A 15042-nucleotide genomic window follows, 5' to 3' on the forward strand; every position below is an offset into this window, starting at 1 on the left:
AGCAAGAATGAACTGTAATAAAATTGAGCGAAGCACAGTAGTGATGGAACCAGAACTGCACAATCCATCCTCCTGCTGTGCCCAATGTCACCTGCTTGTCACACTGCACTGAAGTCCAATCCCGCTCTACCGACTGAGAGGACTTTGCACCGTCCCTCCTGCCCAGAAAGATCGGTATGACAGATGAAGCCCAGAGTCGGGAACTAAATGAACTCAACAAACATTTTATGAACACGACCCATAAACTAAAGGAATGATATCTGTGTGTGTATACATATATATATGTATCATTGTTTATGTGTCTCAAAGGGACAGAAAAGGTGATGATGATTGACTGGGATGTAACTGAAGGTATGGGAACTGAGCATGGCGTCAATGGTATAGAACAAGCGGTGGATACTGTCTTGATTTCAGCTGGGATAGAGTTAATTGTCTTCCTAGTAGCTGGTACAGTGATATGTTTTGAGTTCAGTATGAGAAGAATGTTGATAACACTGATGTTTTCAGTTGTTGCTCAGTAGTGTTTAGACTAAAGTCAAGGATTTTTCAGCTTCTCATGCCCAGCCAGCAAGAAAGACGGAGGGACACAAGAAGTTGGGAGGGCACACAACCAGGGCAGCTGACCCAATCTGGCCAAAGGGGTATTCCATACCATGTGACATCACATCTAGTATATAAACTGGGGGGAGTGGGGGCAGGGGGATCGCCGCTCGGGGACTAACTGGGAGTCGATCAGTGGGTGGTGAACAATTGCACTGCGCATCATTTGTACATTCCAATCTTTCTATTATTGCTGTTGTCATTTCATGAGTGTCATCATTATCATTATTAGTTTCTTCTTTTCTGTTCTATTAAACTGTTCTTACCTCAACCCACGAGTTTTACTTCTTTTCCCGATTTTCTCCCCCATCCCACTGGGCAGAGGGGGACTGAGTGAGCAGCTGCGTGGTGCTTAGCTGCTGGCTGGGGTTAAACCACGACAGTACACAACTTTTTTTGGTCTGATAACTAACTAGAGGGGGTATTTTAGGACTTCTTTGCACTATATCTCAATTTAGTCTAGACCACAATTACTCAAATTACAAACAAAAAGAACCCTGGAGTTCTTAGCTGGAGTAAGCTAGATATTTTTTCTCCCCAGACACCACTCTGAGAAATAAGCAGTATCTTTCTCAAAGCCTGTCCTCATTTACCTCATTTAAAAATGTCAGTATAGTGTGAGAAAATGGAAGACATAGTTTGCTTCTGAATTGGAACTTTTCCTAAATTCTGACAATAAGCAAGAAAGGATAGAACACAGCTTCTGCTTCTGTTACAGTGCTGGGTTTGTAGTACTACAGCACAGTTTTAATTTGGTTACCAATGTAAACAGATTAGACTAACAACAAGAACAGATCTCTTAAATTTTGTTTTATAGATAAACAACTTCCAAGTATCACTGATGTGTGTGCTAAATTTAGATAATCCAGTAGTTTCTTTTTTTTAAGAAGTATACTTAAGGAATAGTTGCACTTCCCGATATTGAGATGATCCCCAATACCTACTTCAGATCAAGCCTTGAGCCTTTGTCTTTGCCATTAAAGTCCATTTTCCAAGGCATGAACTTTAAATGAAAATGCAGCAGCAGACATGTCAATTCTAAATTTTAAAAAAGTTTGTTCTTATTTCTTTTACATAGCCTTCATATTCAGGACACATGCCTAGTTACTTTTGTCAACTACCCTTTCACTAGTATTAACAAAAATGGAAATCTGGCTAAGGTTAATTGTAAATTTAGAATATTTAAAATATTTATGAAGTATAATATTCTTTAATATACAAAAAATAACCTGAAGGAGAGGCTTATAAATACTTCAACAAATGTCATTGGTCCTGCTCAATGCAACAATAGCTGATGGTCAGTAAGGACAACATCAATATGAGCTTGAAGGCTGCTTGCCACAGCATTTCTCGGCAGCCAGTATGTCTGCTGACAAAGAAAGGAACTGCACCAGAATTGAAGAGTTTAAACAAACGGAAGGGCATGGTAAGTTACAGTAGCACATATCTGGCCTCAGTTGAACAAGCTACATTGACTGAGGGTATTTTTTTACTTGGATGAACAACAAGGGGAGGGGTCCATTCTTTTGCGTGTGAGACTACTCTCTAATATATGAAGATTATTATAGCTTAGCTACAGTCAATGGAAAGAAACCTTACAACTCAAACATACCACCACAAATAAGTAGTAAACATCAGTGATGTTCACTGTGCAAAGATCAGATCCTGCTGTGAGAACAGAAACATTTACCACCTATAGTTAAAAATTATTTTGGAAAGCCGAAATGTATGTTACAAAGGAAAGAAATGTAAATAATGACAGCTATCTCACACTTGTATCTTGGGCTATGCAAAGGTGTCTTTAATCTTGACAATTTAATCCTTGACAAGGTAATACCAATTTTATAAAAGTAGGAAGCTACATTTTCTTCATTCTCCATACAATGACAGGAAAAACTCATATGCATAAAGGTGAAAGGTTGCATAGCAAGTTAAACTGGCCTATCAGATGAAAACTGTATCTGGAATTTTTTTGGTTTTTAATCCATGATTGCAGTGAGGATGTGGGACACTAGCTGAACAGGAGGCTGGAGACAGAAGATGCAAATAAAGGAATGTGAAAAACGCAAAGAGGGAAAATCTACCATTAAGATTGCCCAAACTGTATCCCAGAGAAAAAATGGACTAATCTGAAATTTTATTCTTGTAAGAATATAGGGTTTACTTCGCTATTATATAATGTGAGCCTGGCAAAGAGAAGTACTTCTTCACCATCTATTTCCTCACTGCCATTTCTAGGAGAAAATCCTAAGAACTCTCTTCTCTCATATCTCTGTAAGTACAAAACATTTAACTACAGGTGTTAGTAGAATGAACTGTTTTACATGGATTACAAAACATAAGAGAGTAAGTATTAAAAGTGTATGACTTGGAAAATGACACAGTGCCCACTAACTTCAGTGAGTGCTACAGCCATACAACAACGAATTCATTGCTTTATAAATTAAAACAAAGGGTAATATTTGTGTGCACTCCTGTACCCTTGACAGATGAGCAAAAGCTTGGTGGAAAGAACTTAATTACAAACAAAAAGCTGCAGATGATCAAGACAGAGTTTAGATTTTTTTCTGCTAATCTTTCTTTAGGTTTTAGGCTGGGATACTTATAAGCACTGATTATTTATGGGGCATATTTCCTTTTCACTTCAGTGACAGAAAATTATGTATTTATTGACATGGCCAGAAGACACTCTGTTCCTCATACATCAGCTACACTGACACAGAAATAGAACCGTATCACAGATGTGAATTGTTGAAGGAATTAATATTTTCATTAGAGCAGTGCATTTACTCCACACACTATCTCATTAAGGATTATCTCTGTGAATTCCGTACATTAGATCAGGTCTGTTCTCACTGGTAATAGAGGTCAAGTGCCCTGTTTAGTTACACCTTAACACTGTAGGTGGGGGATCATTCCTATGTTAAGAACACACCCTCAACAAAAAGTACAGAGGTTTTGGAGATGGACAGGAGAAAACATGGAGCATTTTTTAGGCCATTAATCTCCAAAATTAGGATTTTTTATATGCTGGTATTTATTAGCATATTTAGAGAGCTGCTTGTAAACCATGTAAATATAATGTTTATATTTGTATCAGTAATTAGTAGCAAACCAGGCGTGGAAACGGATTATAAAAATCTTCTTATCCATCCTGCAAGAGATGAAAGTTACTCAGAGGTCACAAAACCAACAAATCATTACTTAATGATTACTTCACGCACAGAATTATTTTTTCAAAAATAGCACTCTTCAGTTTCCACAACAAGTCTCTCTCACAGGGTAAAGTACTTCATACAAAGAAAGGTAATTTTTAAAAGCTTCAATTAAATGTTAAGAATGCACAATGAACAATACTATGAGCAGAATACCCATTTACTCTAAACCTACGCAAGTTCTTTCTCTCTAGTCATTTCCAATGGTCCTACAAAAAGGACTGAGCCAACTGTAGAATGCAGAGGTCTAAAAAGTTACCCTGTATGAAACAGCTACAAACCAGACTTTTTCCATCTTCTTCATACAATGTATTTTGGATCTATTGGATCCTTTTGCGGTACTTTAATCCTAACTTACATGTCTGGCCCAATTTTGTCTGTAGACAAGTTTATCAGCAAATCAATGTTAACAGCCCACAATTTTCTAATCCTGCTTCCTTCTCACCTTCTTTGGTACTAATGATAGCAAATTTCTTACACATTTCAGTGGAGAGATGAGTTCCCTCAGTGTTAAGAATCTGGCAGTGTAGATGATTTTAGATACTCTGGTATGTGTATGACAATTGGGTATCACTATATTTATCAATATTAAAATTGGATTTGAAGAAAAGATGGCCTAAAAATACCAGCTGTAACTACTTGCCTTCTTTCTTCTCCTTCTCTTCTTCTTCTCTTTGGCTGCTTGTGCTTGTTTATGCTCCCATACCAGGTTAGTCAAGTTAGCCACATACTCATCTGTCTGCTGCAACAGGTAGGCCAGGCGTCTATCTTTCTTTTGGTCAATCAGCTTACGGTAGCCTTCTTCATCTTCAGCCTAGCAACAGAAAATAGACATCAGCCCTGAAAGAAATGCTTCCAAAGAAAAACCAACCAATTCCTATGTCAATAAGCATGTGTTATCTTAGTCAGGTCATTATGATCTGCATAGGGGGGACAACTAGATGGGTAAAGAACTCATTGGACGATCAGGCCCAGAGAGTCATACATTTGTGTTAATGGGTCACAGAATCACAGAATGGTTCAGGCTGTAAGAGGCCTTAAACATCATCTAGTTCCAACCCCTCTGCCATAGGCAGGGACACCTTCCAGTAGATCAGGTCGCTCAAAGCCTCATCCAACCTGGCCTTGAACACTTCCAGGGATGGAGCATCCACAACTTCACTTGGCAACCTGTTTCTGTGCCTCACCACCCTCACAGTAAAGAATTTCTTACCATCCTCACAGCAAAGAATTTGTTCTTAATATCTAATCTAAATCTATCCCGTTCCAGTTCAAAGCTGTTACCCCTCGTCCTATCACTACATTCCCTATTAAAGAGTCCCTTCCCATCTTTCCCGTAGGCCCCCTTTAAGTACTGAAAGGCCTCAATAAGGTCTCCCTGGAGCCTTCTGTTCTCCAGACTGAACAACCTCAACTCTCGCAGCCTGTCCTCATAGGGGAGGTGCTCCAGCCCTCCGATCATCTGCATGGCCCTCCTGGGGACCTGCTCCAACACGTCCATGTCTTTCTTATGCTGGAGGCCCCAGAGCTGAACACAGTACCCTGGGTAGGGTCTCACAAGAGCAGAGCAGAGGGGGACAATCACCTCCCCCAGCCTGCTGGCCACGCTTGTTTTGATGCAGCACAGGAAGCAACTGGCTTTCTGGGCTGCGAGCACACACTGCCTGCTCGTGTCCAGCTTTTCATCCACCAGTACCCCCAAGTCCTTCTCCGCAGGGCTGCAGAGGGTCACACTCTATCTGGAGACAGTAAGAAGAGGGATACCACAGGGATCTATCCTGGGACATGTTGTGTTATCCTGGGGCATGTTGTGTTTAACATCTCTATCAGTGACCCAGAGGAAGGGATGGAGGGCACTCTAGTCAAGTTTGCAGATTACATGAAAATGGGGGATACCAGTCAATATGCTTGAGGGCTGGGCTACACTTAAGAAGGACCTGAACAGGCAGAGAAGTTGTGCCATTTCTGACCCTAGAGGTTTTCAAGACAGGACTGAAAAAAGCCTTGAGCAAGCTGCTTTGAACTCAATGTTGTCATTTGTGGAGGTGGTTGGACTAGAGAGCTCCCTGTCAGCCTGAGTGACTCTGGGATTCTATGATTCTAAGTATCTCCTACTCTCACAGACTAATGACTGGAAAATCTACAGCAGTTATGACAGGGGTGGGAGGAATCAATTAACACCACATCAAACAGATTACAATGTCCTGCAACAGAGATGCTTGCTAAGTCTCCTACAGAGATGATTTTTCAAAGACATGAAGTGCAGGTAGCCCATACCCAGAGGAAGAACATGGGAGCTGGATCTGAACTTGCGTTTAGTCCTTTTTTCCAGTATGAATGCAAATCTTTTTCTTTTACGTGTTAGAAGAAAATTTTCTTCTGGGCAGATTATCTATCACCTTTCTACTCTGGTGTTATTTCATCTTTCATACAGGTCACTATCAGAGACAGGATTCACCAGATAAGCCGTATCTCTGAGTCATTCTGGCAACTTCTGCACCCTTATAGCACTGCTTAAGTGTGTTATTAGGGGTAAGACATACCAGGAAATATTATTTTCATATGCTGTGAAGATGTAGTGCAGCATTTGAGCATGTCAGAAAAATACACAGAAAGCAGCAGAGATGCCTTTGTCAATTTTGGCTAAAACAACAAATGAAGGAAGTATACAATGCCTTATAGAAACCAAATACAAGTAAGAAATATTTTAAAGATGACCACTTTAAAACACAGCACTCTGGGAGATAAAAAAAAATCTCCTGCCTTTCTGGAGAGACACCAGAACTGCAGAAGGTTGGCAAGAACAGCTGTGATATTCAAACTGAGCTTGTAAAATTGCTTGTAAAATTCAGTTGTAATGCTTAAGCCATGAGAACCACAACACTCAAAACCTAAGCTTTTAGATTTATTATTATTATTATTATCATCATCATCATCAATCATTATTATTATCATTATTATTACTATTACTGAATAGACATTGTAATCTAGCCATGGTACTTTCTTTATACATTCAAGCTTGTCTTGACAGTATCTTTTTAAATCATACCAATGCCCATTCCTGCATGTGATATAAACTAGTATTAATGAGCTGTGACACAATCACCATTTCTAATCGTAGTCAATGAAGGACAATCTAAGGAATGAATTCAACATTCCTGAAAAGGTATGTGAAGAGTTTTAGACACAGCACATTTTCCTAGACCACACCAAGCGTCTGAGAAGAGAACATGTTTGTAGAAACACCTAGCACATATATGCAAATTCAAAAGTGATCACAACTGGACTAAAACTAAACAGGCAAAATAACCCCACTAACATAACACACAGTTTGCTTTTGCAGAAGGGTTTAACTGAGCAGTAGGGGCAAATACTTCTGAGTGTAAAGCCCAAAACTGAAAATGCCTATGAAGTGCTGTATCTGTGGCAAGAGCTTAATCACAGCCTTGGTGAAGGAGTCTTACGAGAAAGCACTGATATTCTGGAAGCACTGGTATCCTGTGCCACTTCTGGACATTCAATTCTACTTCATATTTTTCAGTAGTGGTGTCCTGGTTTCAGCTGGGATAGAGTTAATTGTCTTCCTAGTAGCTGGTACAGTGATATGTTTTGAGTTCAGTATGAGAAGAATGTTGATAACACCGATGTTTTCAGTTGTTGCTAAGTAACGCTTCGAGGAAGTCAAGGATTTTTCAGCTTCTCATGCCCAGCCAGCAAGAAGGCTGGAGGGGCACAAGAAGTTGGGAGGGGACACAGCCAGGGCAGCTGACCCAAACTGGCCAACGGGGTATCCTCTACCATGTGACATCACATCCAGTATATAAACTGGGGGGAATTGGCCTGGCGTGGATCACTGCTTGGGAACTAACTGAGCATCAGTCACCAGGTGGTGAACAATTGCATTGTGCATCACTTGTATATTCCAATCCTTTTGTTATTACTGTTGTCATTTTATTAGTGTTATCATTAGCACTATTAGTTCTTCTTTTCTGTTCTATTAAACCATTCTTATCTCAACCCACAAGTTTTACTTCCTTTCCCGGTTCTCTCCCCCATCCCACTGGGTAGGGGTGGAAGTGAGTGAGCAGCTGCATGGTGCTTAGTTGCTGGCTGGGGTTAAACCACGACAAGTGGACATCTTTATTATTTATCATACTACATGTTAGACTGACATAAGCTCAACCTAACGATGTACAAAAATATTTCTAAAATATCAAGATTATCTTTTTTTTAATCAGCTCTTTTTTCACTAATAATTAACATTTTTATGAGCTTCGCTGGATAGACTTCTGGCAATTAACTCTAATTATAAAAAAGCTCTATAATGCCGATTATTATGTAATTTTAAGAAATGGTCTATGGCCTAAACATTTGTTATTCTCATATGCAAATTCTTAATTTATATTTTACACACACTTTACTTCTAAGTTTTTTATCATTTTTATATTTTTCTACATTTCACTTTGTGAGTTTTTAAAACCAAACTGTTCAGTCCTTATTCCTGGTGGCAATAGATTCTGGACAGGGACTAGAGTTTTGCGTTACATCTGTATTAGATATGTATTGGTTTTTACCAGCATGTTTCAAAGTAAGCATGTCAATTCCCATTCAATTCTATGTTGGTAAAGTATTAAACAAGAGCTAACCAATGTCTTGAAGAAATTTTTCCAGCCCCAGTTGCTAACGTACTTCTACATACACATTAATCTGTCTACACTTTAAATTCCAGAATTATTTTAACTGCTGAAACGTAGGCAGCCCACTGATTGGTTCCACAGCGTTCTGAAAAGACGTTATACACAAACCCATTCTACTCTGTCCTAAGAATGATACGACTGATATTATGCAAGTGCAAGGAAGGCAAAACTATGAAATAGCAAGAAGGAGTATGGCCCTGGAGCGTTAATGGGTAGAACTGACTGCTATTAATTCTCAAGATACATGCATTACTGCTATTTGTTATGTATTTTCACATGTGAAATCAGCTTTATGTAAAAGTTGTGGAGTAATGCCATAAACAAGTTAATCATACGGAATCTTCAAAACAATAAACCTAGAAATAAAACATAGTCCAGTGTTTATATAATGCACCGATACCCCTGCAATTATATAACAGTGTTAGTATTTGAAATTAATAAGATAAAGTGATGTTTTCAGTGATGTTTCTGTGCTAAGTTTTCATGCTGGTAGAAAAAACTATTCTTATCAAAAAACTTAAAAAAAGAAGTAGCTATAGATTAAAATGAACAGTGTCACATTCACTACCATCATCAGAAATACACATAATCAAACTGCAGAAGTTTTAGATCTATACTTTTTGTGTTAGAGAGGCTTTATTCTGCAAAGGAAATACATGGGTGTGGCTGAGACTGCATATGAAATATTAAAAGGATAGAGTATGTAATTTTAGCTAAAACAACCACATTCCTTCCTCTACTCCTTACCATCAGTCTCCTCATTCTTTCTTTCTCAATTCTCTCAGTTTCTTTTTTCTGCTCACGCTCAGTATTGGCGTGCCAAGTTGCTACAGCTTTAGAAAGTTTCTGAATTTTCCCAGCGACTGACCGGTGGTACTCCTTGAAATCTTTAGCGTGCTGCAATATGCTATTCAGGTATTCCTAGAAAGAGAAACAAGTTAGTGCAGGCACTTGGACAAATAACAGGATTTGAAATTGGTAATACAGAAGTTCTAACCCTAATGTTTTCCAATTGCTTACCACATGATTTGAAGTTTTTTTAATCTTAGAAACTACAAGGATAAATAAAATTTGTAAGAGAAGATCCACACAGCAAAGCAAGGTGCATTTCTGACATGGGGCAAACAGCTAGTAAGTTAAAATACCTGATGCTTCTGCCTACGCTTCCTCTCCTGTTCTATCTTCTGCTGTTTCTCAAGCTTTTCTGTCATACGGGCCTCCCTCAAAGTCTGGCGCTTGCTTCGTTTGTAGGCTTTGGAGTTCAGTGCTGTCTCCAGTGTTGTATCACGACGCATGCAGGCTACTACCTCTTGTCTTAGCTACCAGTAGGAAAAAAGAAACACTTAAAAAAAAAAAATAATTTTTATTTATGGAGGAACAACTTCCAACACTGGTATGCCAGAGTAAAACAGTAACAGTCCAGAAGATGTCCCAGCCTCCTCTTCCCTTTCTATTACAGTTCTGAAAAGACCCAGCATCTATACAGTTGCAGCAGCTATGCCTGTCTTTCTAAACAAATCTTAAGTCTCCACAGGATGGCCAAAAGTGTTAATCACTCTTAATCATCATTTGTTCCATCTTTACAAGATGCTGCAAATGACTGTCCTGCTGCAATGAAAGGTGCTAGCCAAGATGCTACACCATCGAAGTAAAACACAAATGAGCACCATACGTAACATACTTTCTAGAGCTGGACCTGAACATAGCTGACAATCATTTCATTGCCAGCTGCACAGAAGACAGTAGGGAGAGGTAAATGTTAAGGGCTTGGAACAGTATTGCCACAGTCCCAGCAGTACAGCAGGGACAGCCTGCTGCTTTTCATCTGACCTCTGACAAAACTTCTTTACAAAGGAGTGCCAAAGGTAGAGGGAAAGAAGACTTGGACATCACAGTAAAACTACTGCCAAGGCTTCTGTCAGGAAATATTTTTGCTTGACCTGCCAAATCACATGTTTGTTCTTCCAAACTAGCTGGAAAAGCCAATGGCAAGAGGCCCATAAAAGTCTGGCAGTGTGATTCTTTTTCTGAAATTAATTTGCTGATACATGCACTCAACATCCAACTTATATCTTAGGTATGATCTTGTTATGCTTAATTTTCAAAGTCTGTGTGCCACAGTGGAAATCCTGAAAACAGATCATAGAGAAATACCACACAGAATACCAACATACAACTCTTTGTAAAACAAGGGGACCCACGACAAACATGACGTATGTCCAGAAAGAGTTGTCTATTGGGATTTGTGTTGAAAATCAGCTTGCAGCCTCTCCAGCTCTTGTTTTGCCTTTGTGTCAATGCCATGTTCGTTCTGAAAGACAAACTTCTATGCTTACACTTTAGACTGGAAGACAAAGCAGAAAGTGAAAAGAACACTTGCACATTTTTATTAACAAAACAAAATAAAATCTAAGTTAAAAATTCCTGTGACTTGCTTATCGGTCAGTTTGTTCTCATGCAAATTCTTCTGCTTAGGCTCAATGCTGCTGCAAAATCTCTTGCCAGTTTACTCTTTGCTACATCAACACATTTGGCTGCAACCTCTGTGAGAATTTTCATGAAGCAAAAGGCATTACCTGGCGCTGGAAATTCAATAACCTAAGTGCCTTCAACTCCACTGTAGCTTTGGTTCGCAGATCAGGGGGCAGAGAACCAGGCAAGTTCTCCAGTTCCTGGATTCTGTGAGCAATTCGAGCCTGAAGCCTAAGTAAATAGAAAACTGGGTAAGACACCAGGAGAAATCTGTAAGTGGTTATCAAAATTATACAGTAAAAATAGGCAATTTATCTCAGGCATTTATTTGGCTTTTACTAATTGTTTCTGAACTAGCAGGCTTTTGCAGAGATGACAGGTATCCTTTTCCACTTTGAAAATAAATTGTCAAATAATGAAAATACCCCTTGGCCCTTCTTTTAATTTTTACTAAAAGTGTATGTGTGAAAAGAAATTGAGAATTTTATTTTACTCATACTATACAGGATTCTAATTTCAAGCTTCTTCAATGGGTATTGTTTTATACAGTGATGACAGAGACAGAACTTTCCTTAATATCTGGAATTCTACTTACTTATTTTATTGACAAATGAAAAGTTCTTTAGTAAAGTATTCACACTTACATAGCTGTTACACTGTAAATCAGATTATATTTCCCTCTCCTTTACAAGCTCTTTTTGCATTCATTTGCAGATGAGAGAGAGAGAGAGAATAATGGACAAGCCAGACAGAACTTGTTTTTTTTCTATTTTTTACACTGAAACCAGGATCACAGAACTAACAGTTAGCATAGTTTTGGGGGTTTTATTTACAAGTACTTCTGTGAACTGCAAATTTTGCCAAGGCACTAAAATAACAGACCCCAAAACTTTAAGTTATACAAAAATTGCATCTAAGTTCAGCTGAATCAGTGCCCTCCATTTCCCACATGCTTTAGGAAAAAAAAAACAAAAAAAGAAACCCCCAAAACACAACACACACCTCCCCCAACCAAAACCACACATACACACTCCCCCCAAAACCAGAGAGTCCCCTCTCTCCTGAAATCAAAAACCTAAAGGCACAGGAACAGGAAGGTATCTCATCTCCCTACATTGCACAGGACTCACAAGATTTCTTTTTAACTTTTGCAAAGCACAAAACATCAGATCACGTTAGGAAAAGGTGTCTGCTGCTTTTTTCCTGTGCTGAGGACTCTGGAACTGCCACGAAGGGAGAAAGAAAACACTTTCTATACGGCTTCTTTGCATATAGTGATCATTCTTCCCCTGCCCTTTCACCCTCTCATTGCTCCACAGTATTAGCACTGTGACATAAACTCTCGTACACTGAACATGTCAGCCTCGCAGCTGGAAAGTACATCCCACATCAGGCAAAATGGCTGCACCTGATACATGGAGTCAGAACAAATCAAAATACTAGGATCTCACAGTAACTGCACGCATCATGACTTATGTATAATCTGAAAAGCAACTGAAATCACCTGTACAGTTGCAGATAGCATCTCTTCGGTAACAGTACTCCTTCCTAAAACTCCTAAGCTTCCTAAAACTATGTAATTTTTTGTATTACCAAAAGACTTCTGAAGTTCCTGGAACAACAAAAAGGAGGTAATGCTCCATTACTGCAGAAGACTAACTTAGTGACCTGAAGAGAGCAAAAAATTGAAGCAGAATTAGGTTAGTTAAGTTTTTCATACAGACTGAAACGTAAATCAAGAAGGGTTACTTCCTAATAAGAGAAAGTTCCATTAAAAGCTACAGATATTTGTCCAGGCCAAGAGAAGTTCATGATTCCCACAGGAAAAGTATTCACTCAGAAAATTACACTGGCTTATTTTGTTCTTTCAAGTGTATGTACTACACTAAAAAAAGTCCACATTTTGTACAACTTCACCTGTCACTGAGCATTCCAGTTATTAAGAAGAGATTTTAGTGCACCTAAGGACGCAAAATCTTGAGAATTAAGTGGTTTTCTTGGAGATTAGCAGTACTATTGTACATCCACACAAAAAAGCAGCAGAGATGTACAAAGAGGATACTGTTCTAAATCACTGATGGGTGCTCTGCCTGTTGCTTATTCACACATGGATGTAATCATGCATCACAACTATGATTTATTACTCTATTTCACTCCCCAAATAGCTGCAATACTTCTCCTGAAACCACCACCTACAAAACAGTTATACCCAAATCCCAGTTTCGCTGACTTCAATGAAACTTTAGGGGAGCAGTCAGAACCTTTCCAAACTTCTCTTTTGAGCTGTGAACTTAGTAAGGCAGAATGAATATACTGAATACTGAACATATTTTCAATTTTTCTATTTTGTTAGCATTGAGTGTTCCTTCTTGTACTATACAAGAGGCTAAGCACTTGAAGGATATAATCTCACCATTTAAAGGATATATTTAATTAATCTTTGCAGTTCAGCAATTTATCTTCATCCATGTAGAAATTGGCTAGTGCATCTACACAGACATCTCTTTGCAAAACAAGTGATGCACACCTCTTCTTCATTAACTGGGGTCAATAGCAGAGGTTATGCTTGCACATTCAAACCTGTCTGGCACGGATGCCATGCAGTAAGCCATGAAGATACATAAGAGGCTTTGCAGGTAACAGAAAGAAACCACAGACAATCTACAGGACACTAGCAAGTGTATTTTTTTTAACTATCAATGAGAAGATGGAAAAGAGCCCTTCCGCATAAGAGAACAACTTTAAATTACACAGATTATTAGCTTTAAGAGATTAAAAAGCAGTGCCTTATTTTGAAGAAAGTGTTAAGGAGAGTTTTAGAAAAGCGCTGTATGAAGTTTACATTCTGGACAGATTTCAAGGAACAGAAAAAGTTTAACAGGTCTCCACATATGAGTATTTTAAACTTCTTATATTGGTAAGAATTTTAATATCTAAGTTTCTTTTTATCCACCTTCAGTCACACAGAGGTTCACAATTATTGTATAATCTCATCTCAAATCAACATAAGCTGCAAACAGCTTCTCGGCACAACGATGTAAATTTCACAGCAACATTAACTCTCCATTTTCCTTCTCGTTGTTAATATACACTGGAGCCTTTTTTATAATCAGATCAAGGCTTTTCAGGGAGAAAAAGCAGTCTGCTGCTGTTTCATTAGATTAAAAGCTTTTTCATATCCCGCAATATGTTAATAGGTGCATCACTGCTTCTCCATCTTCACTGGTCTATTCAGCATATGGTTAACAAATAGGAATGCTATACTGTACTTCTAAGTGCCTGTTTGATGAATTGTTTGATGAAACAAACTACATAACTTCCTAGTAACATGGAAAGGAAAAAAGAATTGCTATCACTGAAAAAAAAATAATTAGATGTAATTTTGTAACGGCAAAAAACTGAATTATTTCACATTTACAATATTGTTCTCTGTTTAAGACATGCTCTAACACATAAATCATGTACACGATCCATTAAGAAATGGAAACGTGTATGCAATAGCATGTATTCTGCATGCCCGAAAGTCTGCCGTTGTGCACTCGAGGTACGTATACAAAAGAAACGGCCAAACATCTCAGCAATTAACTTTTTATCATTTAGTTCATGAATTAGCACTAAATTACTGTCTCTCCAGAAGCACACTTTGTACCTTTAGTCCAAACCCCGCCATGTTCAAGGTCACTGTCGTGGTTTAACCCTGGCCAGCAACTAAGCACCGCACAGCTGCTTGCTCACTCCTGCCACCCCCACTCCGTCCCCAGTGGGATGGGGGGAGAATCGGAAGGGTAAAAGTGAGAAACTCACTCATGGGCCAAGATAAAAACAGTTTCATAATTAGAAAGAAATCATATTTTTTAAAAAATTGTAAGGAAAAGAGAGAGAAAAATAGCAGACAGAGAGGAATATAAAACCCAAGAAAGACAAGCGATGCAAATGAAAACAATTGCTTACCACCAATTGACTGATGCCCAGCCAGTCCCCGAGGAGCAGGCCCTCACCAACCTCCCTGGCAGTTTTACTGCTGAGCGTGATGATGTCTTACAGTATGGAAAATCCCT

At 38.8% G+C, this 15042-nt stretch overlaps 1 protein-coding gene across 6 annotated transcripts in view; it reads right to left on the reverse strand.

The window, feature by feature from the left end:
* Window positions 1–15042, reverse strand: part of SMARCA2 (SWI/SNF related, matrix associated, actin dependent regulator of chromatin, subfamily a, member 2) — a 126568-nt gene that overhangs the window by 76897 nt on the left and 34629 nt on the right. For all 6 annotated transcript variants that reach the window (XM_052778984.1, XM_052778983.1, XM_052778985.1 and 3 more), the window contains 4 exons: window positions 11089–11215; window positions 9658–9831; window positions 9260–9433; window positions 4459–4629 (listed from right to left, as the gene is read on the reverse strand). In XM_052778984.1, the coding sequence (XP_052634944.1) occupies window positions 4459–4629; window positions 9260–9433; window positions 9658–9831; window positions 11089–11215 (646 nt within the window). The remainder of the gene's footprint in view (window positions 1–4458; window positions 4630–9259; window positions 9434–9657; window positions 9832–11088; window positions 11216–15042) is intronic.

This window comes from Harpia harpyja, chromosome Z (genome assembly GCF_026419915.1).
Source record: "Harpia harpyja isolate bHarHar1 chromosome Z, bHarHar1 primary haplotype, whole genome shotgun sequence".
NCBI classification, from domain to species: domain Eukaryota; kingdom Metazoa; phylum Chordata; class Aves; order Accipitriformes; family Accipitridae; genus Harpia; species Harpia harpyja.